The 15,257-nt window shown below is 37.2% G+C and overlaps 1 protein-coding gene across 4 annotated transcripts in view; it reads right to left on the bottom strand.

Annotated features, from left to right (window-relative positions):
• SKIC3 (SKI3 subunit of superkiller complex) overlaps nt 1-15,257 on the bottom strand; it is an 80,395-nt gene that overhangs the window by 47,204 nt on the left and 17,934 nt on the right. For all 4 annotated transcript variants that reach the window (XM_054032103.1, XM_054032100.1, XM_054032102.1 and 1 more), the window contains exons 9-18: nt 13,476-13,616; nt 11,107-11,208; nt 10,063-10,202; nt 7,640-7,726; nt 7,450-7,553; nt 7,226-7,352; nt 5,636-5,815; nt 3,981-4,105; nt 3,251-3,504; nt 474-576 (exon numbers count right to left, since the gene is read on the bottom strand). In XM_054032103.1, the coding sequence (XP_053888078.1) occupies nt 474-576; nt 3,251-3,504; nt 3,981-4,105; nt 5,636-5,815; nt 7,226-7,352; nt 7,450-7,553; nt 7,640-7,726; nt 10,063-10,202; nt 11,107-11,208; nt 13,476-13,616 (1,363 nt within the window). The remainder of the gene's footprint in view (nt 1-473; nt 577-3,250; nt 3,505-3,980; nt 4,106-5,635; nt 5,816-7,225; nt 7,353-7,449; nt 7,554-7,639; nt 7,727-10,062; nt 10,203-11,106; nt 11,209-13,475; nt 13,617-15,257) is intronic.

Raw genomic sequence — 15,257 nt, 5'->3', positions numbered from 1 at the left:
TTTTAGTAGTGATTACATTTCCACATACACCTCTACCCCGATATAACACGACCTGATATAACACGAATTCGGATATAACGCGGTAAAGCAGCGCTCCGGGGGGCGGGGGCGCTGCGCACTCCAACGGATGAAAGCAAGTTCGATATAACCCGGTTTCACCTATAATGCGGTAAGATTTTTTGGCTCCTGAGGACAACGTTATATCGGGGTAGAGGTGTAGTTCTCCCCAGTGTTCTGCAAGGATGTCATTGTTGCTTTTTAATCAGTCTCTTCACACAATGACAAGAATAGATTTAGAAACAATTCTATCATTAAAATTTTCTAATCACTTCATTTGGTCTGAATACAAGATGCATCATTCATGCTATTTCATAAAAATACAAAATAAAATTTTATGCTAGATTAATTTACTATTAATTTTTTTATCCCACAGGATCTTAATTAAGACTTACATACTTTAATGAAGTACTAACCGTGTAAAATATCCAAGTGCTTGTTCTACGTAATCTAGAACTTTCCCATCAAGATAGTCTGCAAGAGCAGCCCGTGCCATCATGAGATAGCACTCACCGAGACCTGAAAGGAAATTAAACAGTTACTCTGTGAGCAGAAGAGTGTCTTGACGAGAAGCTTGAAGAACACCTTTATATAGTTAAACTCAAAAACCCAAATATTATGGCACAAAGAAAATTCAGCAGGTCAAAGAAGGATAACTAAGGGGTAGCATGCTTTGTAGCTTCTGTAGGCCTAGCTTACTGCACACAGAAGGAGCTCCTTGCATCCCTCCATTCCACTGCACAAGGTCCCTGTGTACCTTCCATATCCCTGTATTTCAGGGATTCCTTGAACTCCCCCTAGTCTCCCCACCATACTAAGGTCCTCAATTTCCACCTGCCAGGGACTGTGCCGCCCTCCCATTTGCCATTCCATGGCAGGGGCTGTGTACATGCCCCCATTCCCTCCTTCCCCTCCCCAAGATTACTAATTGTCTGGGAGACAAATCATTCAGGGCATCATATTAAATTATAATAGGAGAATGTGCAAAGATGAAATGGAATATGATTATGCAGGGACCAGTCTGATCTACAGACCACTGCAGAGGTGCTTGAAGCTGTGCTTCTGCTTAACAGCAGATGGGCTCTGAGTCTCCCCTGTTTGCTTTTCTGATTTTTCTCTAAAATCTATAGGGTTCCAGCCACTGATCCCCAGAACATTCCGTGAAATTTTGAAATTGATTGGATATGGTGCTCAAAAGTTATCGCATTACATGAGAAAAGGCACCAAGTTGAGTGTAAGGCATTTGCATGCTTGGCTGGCAATAGTACAACACACTCATCTTTGCAGGGCTACAGAAGGCCCTCTTGCCCATGTTAGAAAGTAAGCTGTTACCTGCCCTGAACTGGAGAATTACAGAAACACACAAAAAAACCCAAAGCCTAAATACTTTAAAACTAGACTGTTTAAAAACTTCAGATTTGTTTTTAAATGTCCATTTAACTAGAACACTTGGGAGGAAGCCTTTTTGCTAAGAATCCAGCCATTCCTACCCTTTCATTTATGGGCAATAAAAAAAAAATCTCACAATCCACATTTCAGCTATCAAAGTTCTCCTCCAACTTGCTCTCAAAAAACAAAACAGAGCTTGAAATTCCTCATATTTTCAGAGGAAAATACAAAGATTTATTTATTTATTTATTTTTAACAAAAAGCACATAGTCAGATTTTAATATATAAAAGCAAAAAGACCAGGCACAAACCACCTCTTCTTCCTCTCCTTGCAATGCAGTGATTTTTGTTCTAGGATTAAACACAAGTGGTGGTGGAGGGAGGGAAGAAGTGAGGAGAAGGGTGTGCTTTAATTAGGGCTGTCGATTAATCACAGTTAACTCACGCAATTAACTCAAAAAAATTAATCGCAATTAATCACAATTTTAATCCCACTGTTAAACAATAGAATACCAATTTAAACATATTAACTATTTTAGATGTTTTACTACATTTTCATATATACTGTATTCTGGGTTGTAATTGAAATCAAAGTGTATATTATTTTTTATTACAAATATTTGCACTGTAAAAATGATAAACAAAATAAATAATATTTTTCAATTCAGGTACAGGAGTGCAATCTGTCAAGAAAAGTGCAAGTGAAATTTACAAATGTAGATTTTTTTTGTTACATAACTGCACTCAAAAACAAAACAATGTAAAACTTCAGAGCCTACAATCCACTCAGTCCTACTTCTTGTTCAGCCAATCACTAAGACAAACAAATTTGTTTACATTTACTGGAGATAATGCTGCCCTCTTCTTGTTTACAGTCTCACTAGAAAGTGAGAAGAGGCATTTGTATGGCACTTTTGTAACTGTCATTGCAAGGTATTTAAGTGGCATATATGCTAAACATCCGTACGTCTCTTCACGCTTCGGTCACCATTCCAGAAGACATGTTTCCATGCTGAGGACACTCGTTAAAAAAAAAGTGTTAATTACATTTGTGACTAAACTCCTTGGGGGAGAATTGTATGCCTTCTCCGTTTTACCCACATTCTGCTATATATTTCATGCTATTGCAGTCTCAGATGATGACCCAGCACATGTTGTAAACAAACTTCTTTGTCTGAGTGACTGGCTGAGTAAGAACTAGGACTGAGTGGACTTTCAGGCTCTAAAATTTTACCTTGTTTTATTTTTGAATGCAGTTATTTTTTGTACATAATTCTACATTTGTAAGTTCAACTTTCATGAGAAAGATTGCATTATAGTACTTCTATTAGGAGAACTGAAAAATACAATTTCTTTTGTTTTTTTACAGTGCAAATACTTGTAATAAAAAAGAAATATAAACCGAGCACTGTACACTTTGTATTGTGTTGTAATTGAAATCAATATATTTGGAAGTGTAGAAAACATCCAAAAATATTTAAATAAATGTTATTCTAACACTGGTTAATCACATGATTAATTTTTTTAATCACGCGATTAATCGTGATTAATTTTTTTTAATTGCTTGACAGACCTAGTTTTAATTCTAAGATTTAATCCCACCTACCAAACTAAGAATCTTTTAGGGTTATCTGCTAGGGCTCAAGAATATCCACCATTTTAACTTTTTGTCTGCTAGTGCCCAGTGAGTACTGCTTGCTGGTCAAAGTTATTTTTCCTCTCTACACAGTACAAGCATTTCCTGATCTAGAATTTGGTGCTTCAGTTTCAATCTTACACTAAGTTAACGATCCATCTTTATTACCTTTGAGTGCAGGTACATATTCTTTTGACTTCTTTAAGATTTGTTGGTATTCAGCTATAGCGTCTTTATATTTTCCTAGAATCTGCTCAATTGATGCAGCCTTGTAAATACTGTATATCGATTCAGGATTCAGCTCACTGGCCTTTGTAAAGGACTTCAGTGCTGTTGTATATCCACCTCTGCTCAGGTATGCCTCTCCTAGAGACTCCCAACAGTTGGAGTCCTTTGGATCTGCCCTTAGAGCTGCCTGCAAGCTGAACATGTCAGGAAACAAAAGAAAGTTATCCAAATTCAAATAAGGTAGACCATTAGTTAATTTGAAATACAAAATCTCTGCCTTGCATAAATGTAATGAATGTATATGAAATTATATAGTTTTAGGTTTTGGTTTTTCTAATGTAATTTTCATCCTCCTATAGCACATTACACAATGTATTAAATTTCAAAGTTTTGTCTCAAGATCCTACGGAGACAAAGTTTTATAAATGATCTCAATGAAATCTGATTTCTGACTACTGCTCTCAAGGGTAAGTTTTTCTGTAAAAGGAGAAGAGTAGACAAAATGACTTTATAGCATTTGCTGCAGCACCAACTGCAATAAGCCAAATCTCTTAATAGGGAGATTTGCTTTGTTATTTTCACTGTCTTTGACCTAAATAGATTTTAGAGATTAAACTATTTGACTAGCACTGTGGGGCTAACAGCTTAACTCAATTACTAGTTCTCTTACTCAGCCACTGCTTGGGAGTGCTGACTGGCTCTCAGGTAGTAAAGTCCACGACGAAGCCAGGCCCACTTTGCTGTACCAGCACTTGCTCTTTCAGTTACTGCAGTCAAGATTGCCAGAGCAGTCTCCTAATAAAACCCAAAAATATCAGATTAGATACATTTACATGCACATGCAATATAAAGAGAACAAATCATTGTTTGGGATTTGCATTTGTCTAACAAATACTACTCAAGTATTGAGACGCAGGTCAGTTACTTTAACAGGGAAAACAAAAAAGCCTATATTTCTCCAGAATCACTCTCATATCACATATTAGTTATGGACTAGTGTCTGGGAATGGGACATGTTTTAGTTATGTTATTTCTTTCACAAGGGGAATAATGAGACTGACTTGCATAGACTGATCTTAAACTTTTGTTCACCCCTCTTTTATCAAATCTCTTAAAGAAAGACAGACAGAGGATGGGAAGGCAGGGAAGAGATGGAAGAATTAGAAAACTTTCTATCAGCTGACCTTACCACAATAGGTTACTACCGAGGCAAGGAACAATTTGTCTCCTTCCTCCATGGACTCTGCTAGCCATCGCTGCTTTTTAGTCCATTTTTGTCTGTTGTAGACCTACACAAACATGGGTCACTTCAAAAGTTCCACTGAAAATGCTAGCAGCTATGCAAACCCTACAGTCTACATTTGATTTGTTTGAATCTCAGATGAGTCCTGACTGATCAGAAGCGTTAGCCTGAAAACTGACCTCTAGTTGTTGCGGGGGTGAGAAAAGAGGGGGAGAACCATTAAAGATCTAGAAGACAAGATTGAACACTCACTTTGAACCTGTGCTTAAATTAATCTGTGACAGATAAGATGGTAATGCTTTTGTACATTAGAAAACTGAGCATTTAATAAGAACATTAGAATCTTTAAAGAGCATGAGTTATTCGAAAGACTTTGCAGTTAACTGAAGTCCCATACCAAATCTGACTCTAGTAGTATATATTCTAAAGACAGTTTATTTTTCAAACTTCTCCCTGTTAACAGTTTCATCCACCTCAACTAGAACAGGCAGATAACTATGACATCTCCTGGGTGCTGGGGGAAAAAAAAATATTACCACTGTTATTAAAAGATCTTTATTTTCTCTACTATGAGCAGAGCTACTGAAAGCCATAGTTACTGGCTCTATAGCTGAGTTCCTAACACTAAGCTTCCAGACTTCCATATTGTTTTGGTGAAACTATTAAGAGTGGGGTTTTGCCTTTTTTTTTTTTTTTAGAAATAGGCTACAAGAGTTGACACAGGTAGGCCAAGAAGTTCATCTAAAATAAGTATTCTGGGGGAGGATGTTTTGGATTGTTTGTGTAGTTTGTATGGCTGACATTAGGTTTTCATGTTTGCCAATTAACCGTCCCACCCCCAAAATCATGCTAATTCTGGTGCTCAGAAATATTATGTCAAATTTTCTCCCCAAAAAAAGTTTAATCAATATTTTTAAGTGGAGAAGTCAAGCGGGCCTGAAGCTATAACATTACTGAACAATGAAAAATAGACCAAGTGTCCAGTCTCAAAACTCTATGTATTTTGAAGACAAGAAAATCTGTTCTTCTACAAGTCACTTCAAATTGGACCACAAATGCTCAAAAAAATGGATATACAATACCGTGTCTCCAAGTTCCACACTTAAGTCTACAGCTGCTGCTCCAGCTTCTCCATCAGTTCTATCTAGTTCAAAAGCCTTTTTATAGCAGCCACGAGCTCGGCTTTTGTCTCCAGCTACATCTCTGTAGTAATGACCTAAATAGCAGAAGATGCTTCCCATGTAGCTGTCCAATTTTGCAGCCTATGAACAGGCACATAAATGGAAAAGAATACGGTGCATTTTGAAGCATAATTATAAATACACAAGAATGAGTCCATTGATGTATAAATATTTACACAACAGAGGCCATATCGAACCAAAGACATACGCTACTTGTGAATTTCTCATGTAGCATCAAAGGTAATATATTAAAGCTAGGCAGAATTTTAAAACAAAAAAAATACTAATTGTTTCACAGAGTTTACTGAGGGTGATAAATATGCCAAATGCTTGTGAATGTTGCCCATCAGAAAAACAAGGTGTGAAGGGAACATTACAATCCACTTTAATAAGCATTTAGAGTGTTGTTACAACAGTTAGGTAAAAATACTGTCATTTTTCTAGCACTATGCTTGTAGTTTTGCTGCATTACATCATGCAGAACTTCAAGCTGGTTTATTTTGTTATGTACTGAAGTTTAAAAAAATCTTAACAATGGGAACTTTAAGTTTTGCTATTGTTTAGGTCTGAAAGGCCACAAGCCAAACAGCAGAGTGACAGTTTTGTAGTGATCAATGAAAAAGGCCAACATACATAAATTATTAAAAGTGTAATTTTCATATTGTCCAGCATACAGCACAGAGATCAGACTGGAGGCAGTAGATGAGGATGCCATTCTTTCACTCTTCAGGTTGGAGCCTATAAATGTTCTTTTCCCAACCAGAGTGAGAAAAAGAAATACCCCTATATACAGAGGGTAAAAGGTTGTGGTTTGAGTTTATTTTAAAAAAACAAAAACCCCAAAACACAAAAAACAAGTCTGTTGAAAAAAACCTGTGGTGTATCTGTTGACCAAGTTTATAATCCATGCCAAAAAAACAGAATGCAGCATGCTCAACATGTCCCTTAAGTGAGTCGCATGCATCACAATTGTGTACACATTCATTTCTATATAGGAAAAAAACAAGGGGAAAACTCCAGCTTATCAGTAGCATCCAACCTTTCAACTTGGTTATCCAACCCTCCTTTTTTGTCTCTCCTGCCCCTTTCCTCCCATTTTTTCAGTTGCCACTTTAATTTTCCCTTCTTTGCCTCCTTCCCCACTTTCTGAAGTTGCATGCGCATCGGCCTGGACTGCATAGCCCAGGAGAAAAGATAGGTCAGAAGCTGCTTCCTAAGTCACTACCATTAGGCTGCATTAGGAGCTTCTATGAGAGCAAGGTGAGGAGGCAGCAAGTAGGTTTCAAGAAGTCACATGGTTTCAAGAAAGAGTTTGCATGGAGATCCATTTTTCCCAGCTTCCACTTTTAATTTGTCCTACGTGCAAGCTTTCCAACCTCTCAGCTTGTGAAACATTAGATACACATTTAGCCTCATTCCAGCCAAGATATTTTTAACTTAGGTTTTTTAATAAACAGTTCCACATGAACAAGTTAACGGTGTTTTTGTTACCTTCAGAAACTGAGTGAGAGCTTTTGTTTTATCTTTCCTTATTTCTTCACCCATGAACCAGTAAGTGAGTCCTAGGTAGTGATGGTACTCTGCAGTTTCAGCTTTTCTTTCAATCGCTCTTTGAAAGCTAAGTAAAAGAGGAGGCATGGGGGGAGAGGAAAAAGGTCATATAAATCCTTAAAGAGTTCTCTCACGCCTTACAGAGACACACAAAAAAACCCTACCTTCTCTCTGCCTGTTGATAATTCTTTTGGGTATAATGAATCAAACCCTCAAGAGCATGGGCTTCTGCCTGGTGAGGGTGGGACAACACGAGCTGTTGTGCAACCTGCCAAAGGATATGTTTTGATTTTTTTCCCCCAGTTATATACAGGAATAAAAATAGTTCAATTTAAAAGAAAAAGAACAGATTACCTTTGAAGCTTGATCAATCAAACCTTTGTTCAGATAAGCCTGACCTTTGAGAGCTAGAAGCACTGGGTCATTATTTATATCTGAAACCTAGAAAATAGTAAACACTAGCTGAAACTTTATTGAACCCTACAATTGATAGGTTATTACTCATCTAAGATATTAGACCCATCTCCAGGCATAATACAAATAGTAAATATATTAACTCTATCCTCTCTGTCCCCAGATAACAAAAGCCACTTAGAAATTGTTATGGCTGTGCTTCAAATCTTTTAGAGAAATTAAGTAATGCTAGGAATCTGTGTTGAATGCCATTCACAATAGAAGTATTCAGTACATACATGAATTTAAGTTTTGGAGGGTGTTATTTAGATCCTTGAAAGTTATAACTAACTGGCCTTTGTTCTACTGACTCATCATAGCAAAGAAGTATGCTACAGCTTGTAGATCAGCAAGTAAAAGGACTTTGGGTATAGAAAATGTTATATACATATAAGTTTTATTTTTAAAATAAGATTTGCATATCTTCTCTAAAGAAGCTTAACGTAGCATTAGAACAGATTTTATAGTTGTGGATTTAACCATTTTAAGCAGGTTTTTTTTTTTTTTTTTTTTTTGAAAAACAACAGACAGCAAGGTAACGGAAGATAAATGCTGCAGAATAGTTAATATAAAACTTAGTAGAGCTATCCAAAGTAAAACCTGCTTCAATGTGTTATCTTTGAAAGTCTGTTATGCATTTCTGCTTGTGCGTCAGCTGTCAATTCTCCTTCCTCCCCCCAAGGTATATGGTGAGGCACACTGCACTTCTCAGGGCAAGACTGAAGGTCATAATAATATTAAACATGCAATTTCACACTGATAGTGCACCTCCCACAGTTTAAAATAGTCTTAAAAGGAAGCTTACATATTAAGGGAGATTAAGGAAAAGGAAGAATTTCATTGATTTAGATAAAAAGAACAGGAGTACTTGTGGGACCTTAGAGACTAACAAATTTCCCACGAAAGCTTGTGCTGAAATAAATTTGTTAGTCTCTAAGGTGCCACAAGTACTCCTGTTCTTTTTGCGGATACAGACTAACACGGCTGCTACTTTGAAACCATTGATTTAGATAGGAGCTTAAGTGCCCTTGGACAGAGTGGTTTCTGTGGAGTGTAGGGAGCAAATGGAAGAGATCAAGGGCAGAGCTGGGAGGGAAGTCTAAGCAGTGAGTAAAACAGCATGCACTAAGATTTTGGAGACAAAGAGCAAGATGGGATAGTAAAGCAGCAACCAGGAGCTGTCCCTCATTCTCTCCTCCCTGTATTTGTCACCATAAATAAGTGAGAAAAGAGTGCTTCAAGATAAAGTATACTTAATGTTTTTCCACTAAGTCAGAGAGAAGTGAACTAGAGGAAACAGAGCTAGACTTTAAGAAGGACCCAGAGTTAATGTGAAGATACCTGCAGTTTTTCATCCTTGTGATTCTTTCAGAACAAGATATTAGAACAGGTACTGCTGAACTCCAGAACATCTGCTTAAGGCTAGATTGGCAACACACAGTAAATGTTGGAGATACTAACAGCTATATCCCAACCTTACACACATCCTCTACATCTGTCAAACAGTGCATGTATTCTGGAATTCCATACTGAGTGCTCTCTTTAAGTGCTGCTATCATTCCTTCTCCAAGCTTGTGTATTTTAGGAGTGCTGGATGAGCTTGTATTACAAGTTCACAATAAGAAACTTCAGTAGCTATAGCGGCCCAGAGTATTAGTTTGAGAAAATGGAAATCTGCAATTCCTCCTTCATACATAGACTGTTTAGTGAGCACTCTAGTACTACCTAAATGGACAAAAAATGACTGTATAATAGAAACGCTTGGAAAAAATGTGAGGATGTCTGGTCACATAACTATTGCATATTTTTGCAGTTGAGTATATATTAAACCTGTGTGTACTGGGGATATGTTCTCATTTTATCTATTTAGTCACTTTAATAACTGATGCTGTGTGTGACCTCTATGGATTCAGGGTTTGATTTACAAATCATAAACATTGAATTTTGTTTTTTTCTTTGGTTTTTCCATCTTGTGTTTATATAGGTTTTGTTTCATTGTGTGTTTATATTAAAATAAAAATAAAGCTAAAACAAAAAGAAGGGTCCGGAGATAATAAGGTGCAAAAATGGAGGTCATCAGTGAGACAGGTTGAAAATTTAAAGATTGATAGTAGAAGAGAGACTGCCAACTCAGAGTTGAAGTGACTAAGAATGTGGATAAGATGTGGAAGGTGAGGGAGAAATGTTTTACCAAATACTGTGGATATAAAATAATTCTCTGCACTGGGAATAAAATAAGGGGAGTGGAAACATTCTTTGATTGTGAGTGCAATAGGAAGACAGCTTGATTTGCTTTAAATATACCTATATCAGCCAAAAAATACCTGCTCAAGAGTGCTAATGGCTTCTTCTGCAGCGTCAGCACCTGCTATTTTAATAAGAGCCTCTGCTTTCAAATGAAGGGTAGTGTATTTCTGCTGTAGATTGCCACTATCATCATCAAATTGTCCTGATATCTTAAGAGCTGTTAAAAATGAAAGATTTCATTTTAGTTCCATGCTTGATTTAAGAAGGGCACTATAAACTTGACATTTTGTGATGCTTACTTATTTAAGTGTTCAAATTTGACAGCGCACCCTCTATCATACCATTTTTCTTAAGCTTTTTTTAAAAGAGTGTTACTTGGTCTTTTCTGTTCCCGTTATTTAAATCTGTTTAGCAAGAGAGCAATTAGCTATACTAGGATGGATGTGGAATTGACTGTATACAAGGTGCTGTCAAACATACAGAAGAAACTGGGGAAAAAAAGGAAATACTTTATTTTCACTAGTTTTCCAGTTATAATAATCATGTACCTTACTAGGTACAAAGTTTCAGACATTTTGAACTGACAGTGTCCCTTTAAAAGCAAAATTTAGCTTTCCCTTATCTGTGTAGAGTAAAATTCAGGTGGAAAACAAGATTGAACTTAGTATCAGTAATTGCAGTTTTGGAAATTGCTCCAATAAATAATAGCTGAGAATTTCAAAGGACCAAAGAATTTAACAACTCTAGAGCTTGAACACCACGGGAAGTTGGCCATGTGTAAGATGGACTTGTGAATACATCTAGCTAGATATTATTTTATCCTTCAATTGCACCAGGCCTTTTCAGAGGGAAAAAAAAATCCATGCAGAGTATTTGTAACCATAACATTAGCTTCTTCAGTTGGCACTACGGAAAATTATTTTTCCATTAACATTTTGAGAAGAGATACCTTATTAGCCCTTGGATTAGATTTCTTAAAGATAGTTATAGTTCAGAATCACAATATAACACTTCTTTGTATTTGCTACAACGTAAGCTAACAACATGACCATATTATTTTCTAATCTAGTATAAAGTGAAAGATTAGGAACTACCACTCTTTTCAGCTACAGCATAATTACCTCGATTGCAGGAAATAACAGCTTCTTTATATTTATGCATTTTCATTTGCGCCTCTGCCAGATAATACCATGCTGCTTGACATTGGCTGGTCTGCTGCAAACCTAGAACAAATATTTTTAAAATCAGTATTTGTTTAAAATAAATCTTGGGGATACAGCTAGCCTTAGTGGGTGTTGGAAGTGGTAGTACATTACAGTTCTATCACGAACACACCACTACGAATCACCATGCTAACTGGCACAGAGACTCAAATAGAGATCTTATTTTATTTTAGTCCAGGCTTATAACATTATCTTGTCACTTGTAATTAACAATGAAATAAGGTGGAACTAAAAAAAAAAAAAAAAGTGTGCAAGTTTTGCTATTATGACATATTCAGTATTTTCACAATATTCTTCCTATCCAGCAAGAAACTGGGAGAAAAAGGCAAGGAATTACAGAACACTATGATTTAGAGATATATTTTCATTTTGAATATAAAAATTTCCACTTAATGGGAGATGAGCACCAAAATCTCCTGGACTACTCCAAAAATTTCCTCTCAGGTCTTTGTCCACCACCAAAAGATCTACAGATGCCAATACAGCATGAGCTCCACCCAGGTCTAAAGGCAGACTGAAAGAGATCAAAGAAATTTCAGGACTTAGATAATATTAAAGCTATTTCACCACAACCTCCTCACTAGCCTTCCTTAAAAACGGAATGTTAAAAATCTGGTGATAACTGAGGAGCTCACTGGTGTTTTAAGATTTAGTCACCCCTCTCCACCCTCCCACCCCAATAAAACTTGAGCCAATCTGTTACTCAAAAGTATAAGTACCTTGATTGTCCACTGGTATCTGTCAACAATAGATTCAATTTTCCTTACCATGCCACAGCCTTAAGTTCCCTCAAAGCCTTGAAATGAAACCCAGCAGACAGACGCATGGTATTAACTGTACTCCCCCATCACAGACACAGTGTTTGGTTTAGGAAAAAAAATGTAAGGGGATATTTTGAAAGGGGGGGGGGGCAGTTTAGCAACTAACAATGACTCAGTTTCACTTGCTCCATGTCACTCATTCTTTCCCATATTAGGCACTTTAACGAAATGAAGCTGAAATTTGAGTTCATGACTAGGGCTGGTTGCAGTATTTTTAGTTCTTGGCCAAAAACTTGTAGATGTTCAGGAATTCCATTTTTTTAAACCAAAAAATCTATTTCATGTCAAAAGTCACTACATTCCACAGAAAACTGGGTTTTTAAGTTAAGGTTTTTTGGGGGAAAAACAGAATCTGCTTTCTTCAGAAAACTGGTTTTATGTCAAAAAGCTGAATGCCTGAAAACCTGTGTTTTTGACCAAAAAATGAAATATTTTCATATGGATATGATGCCATGCCTAATGGGGGTTGTAGTTCAGATGCCACAACTCCCCATTTGTCTCTATGGACCAGGCTCCCCAGCCAGACTACATCTCCCATGACACACCATAGTCTCTTCTCGCGATGAGGAGAGGTACATCATAGGAATCCTTGGCCATGGGTCATCATGGGAGATGTAGTCTGACTGGGGGCGTGAAGCACCTGATTATCACTCCCATAGGCATTGACATCAATGGTATCAATAAATTTGAAATATTTCAGGTTTCCAGTCAAAAAGTTGAAAATTTTCCATGGGGGGGAAAAATCCTTATTTTCCAACAAGCTCTAGTCATGACCCATTTTAAGAGAGCCTTTTACGTCTGAGTGCAACCAAGCCACTAATAAATCAAATATTAGTTTAACACATAAAACACTGCAGTAGTTATAGCTGCTGTATAAAAGCTTAAAGATTCTCTTTCAAAGGTCAAGACATTTTAGTGTAAATATGCACAAAAGTTTTTAAAGGGACACCATAGCTTAATGAAAAAAGAGTCACCTCTGAGTTTGTTTTTAATCTATTTTCATAAGGCTACAACTGAAAGGTTAGAAAAATATTATTTACTTTATGCATTTGTAACAGAACAGTCAATTTCACTGTTTCTTTTGTATAATATGCATCCTCTGCCCTTGGGTTTGTGTGGGGTTTGACTCAGCAACAGGGTGAGAGGGGAAAAAAGTGAAGAAGAAGAAGAAGAAAAAGGAACACACTTATAGAAACATTTCAGAATTGATAAGGAGCAGATATAGTAACCGAAACACCTTTTAACTTTTTTTTTTTTAAATTGGCTAGATTTCAAGCAATGTCCCTCTAAATTTACTGCTTGTTTTACCTAATTATAAAATATTTAGCTGATTCCACTTTGAGCACAAAGCCTAAAATAAATCCAGTATAATTTAGCAATTGTACCTAGCAGAAATATTCATTACTATGCAACATGTTATCCATTCCTTTCATATTACATGTTTACCTTCAGTTAGGCTCTTGACAGCTTCTTCATATTTTTTTTCTTGGAGGAATTTGATACCTAACCCAATAAGGCCCGGGCTGCTACTTGAGTCCATCTCCATAAGCCTGCAACAACAACGCAGGGCCTCTTCAGTGAAACTGCCTAGTATCACAAAAAGAAAATTTCTCATAACCACAGTTTGATGGTGCATAACAACCAAAAGTCACAAGAAGATTTAAAAAATTAAATCAACAGATTTAGAAAGAAATTAATTTACTTAGCCATCAGACCTAATTGGGCTGAATTTTTAGTAGCAGTTTCCTACCATACAGTAATTTCTAAAACTAGCAACCAGTTTTCAGAAGTACTATACAAACAGAGTCAAGAAACACTACAGGTACTTAATACCTCTGAACCACATACCAAAATTTGTAAGTCTGGAATTTGGATTTAGCCACTCAAGTTAAATTGCTAAAGGTCATATCCTCATCAAGGGAAACTACTTTCTAGATAGGCCTTTCAATTTAGCCCAGTGAAGATCCCACCTGCTACAACAAACCAAAATTAATGCTTGCCTGAATTCCCCATCCCACGAGTCCCTTACAGTCTGACTACATAATGCAATTTGAAAGAATAGTTAGATGAGAGAGAAAGCGTGCAAGCATGAGAATGACTCTGTAGCTTGGTGTTTCGAGCACTCAGATGGGAGACCCAGGATCCAGTCCCCCTATTCCAATTACCTTTTTTTTTTTTTTTTTTTTTCCAAATTATTTTTTTCAGTGGAACAGCTTCAACAGGAGAGAGACTGAGGGAGCCCCACATCAGAATATCCTATAGCTCAGTGATTGGAGTACTCATCTGAGAGGTAGCCAATTCCTGTTCAAATACCTTCTTGCCTTCAGGTGGACAGAGGACTCCCACATCTCAGGTGAGTCCCTAATTACTGAGCTAACAGTTTTAAGGGAGGGAATCTTTCTCCTCCCACCCCAAAAACACTAAAGGTGCCTAACTCCAAAAGAGGGTCTGCACCTGAGAATCCCAAGAGGGAGGTGCTTCCCTGAAGCATGGACTTGGCACCTCTCTCTGTGAGAGGGGCAGGGCTTAGCACATACCCCCTCAGCTTGGCATTTCCCAGTGGTTAGTTTAGGAGGTTCCCCGCCTACCATGCTGAATTTGTGAATCCCATTCTAAAGCACCTATCTCTTCCCACTCATTGTATCAGGAGTTTAGGCACCTAACCCAGGCTTTGTGAATCCAAGTGATTTTCTAGGTGCTTTAGTTTCTTTGTGAACATAGCCCTTAGTTTCTTGTACCTTCTCCCCTTCCCAAAGGACCTAACAGCAAGTTCACTCCTGGTGGTCTCCTAAGGCACTAAGAACAAAGGAATGCCCAGTTTAACTCCAGAGGAAAAAGGATTGAACAACATAAACCCTTGTTAATCAGTAATTACAGTGGCTTAAATGCTCTCATAGCAGCCAAGTTTCAGTTCAAACCACTTGTAAAAATGGACAGCATGTACAAACATTACTGAACCAGAGGCCATCACTACAGCACAGGAGAGGAAGAAAGAAGCCCATGCCATCTCACTTCAAGAATTTCACTCAGGAACTTGTAACTAGACAAATACTCCACTCCTCTATCTCACCATTATAGTAGATGTGAAACCATGGAAGTATGGAAACTTCAAAAGACTAGTTAATATATTGAGATGTGCCATAGGATTTGTCATAAACTTGTGTATCTACAAATGCTATATATAACTTGTAGTCTAGCCCCATCAGGGAGGGTTACCAAGTCTCACCC

This window comes from Malaclemys terrapin, chromosome 6 (assembly GCF_027887155.1).
Source record: "Malaclemys terrapin pileata isolate rMalTer1 chromosome 6, rMalTer1.hap1, whole genome shotgun sequence".
Taxonomy (NCBI): domain Eukaryota; kingdom Metazoa; phylum Chordata; order Testudines; family Emydidae; genus Malaclemys; species Malaclemys terrapin.
This window is presented reverse-complemented; position numbering and strand designations above follow the sequence as displayed.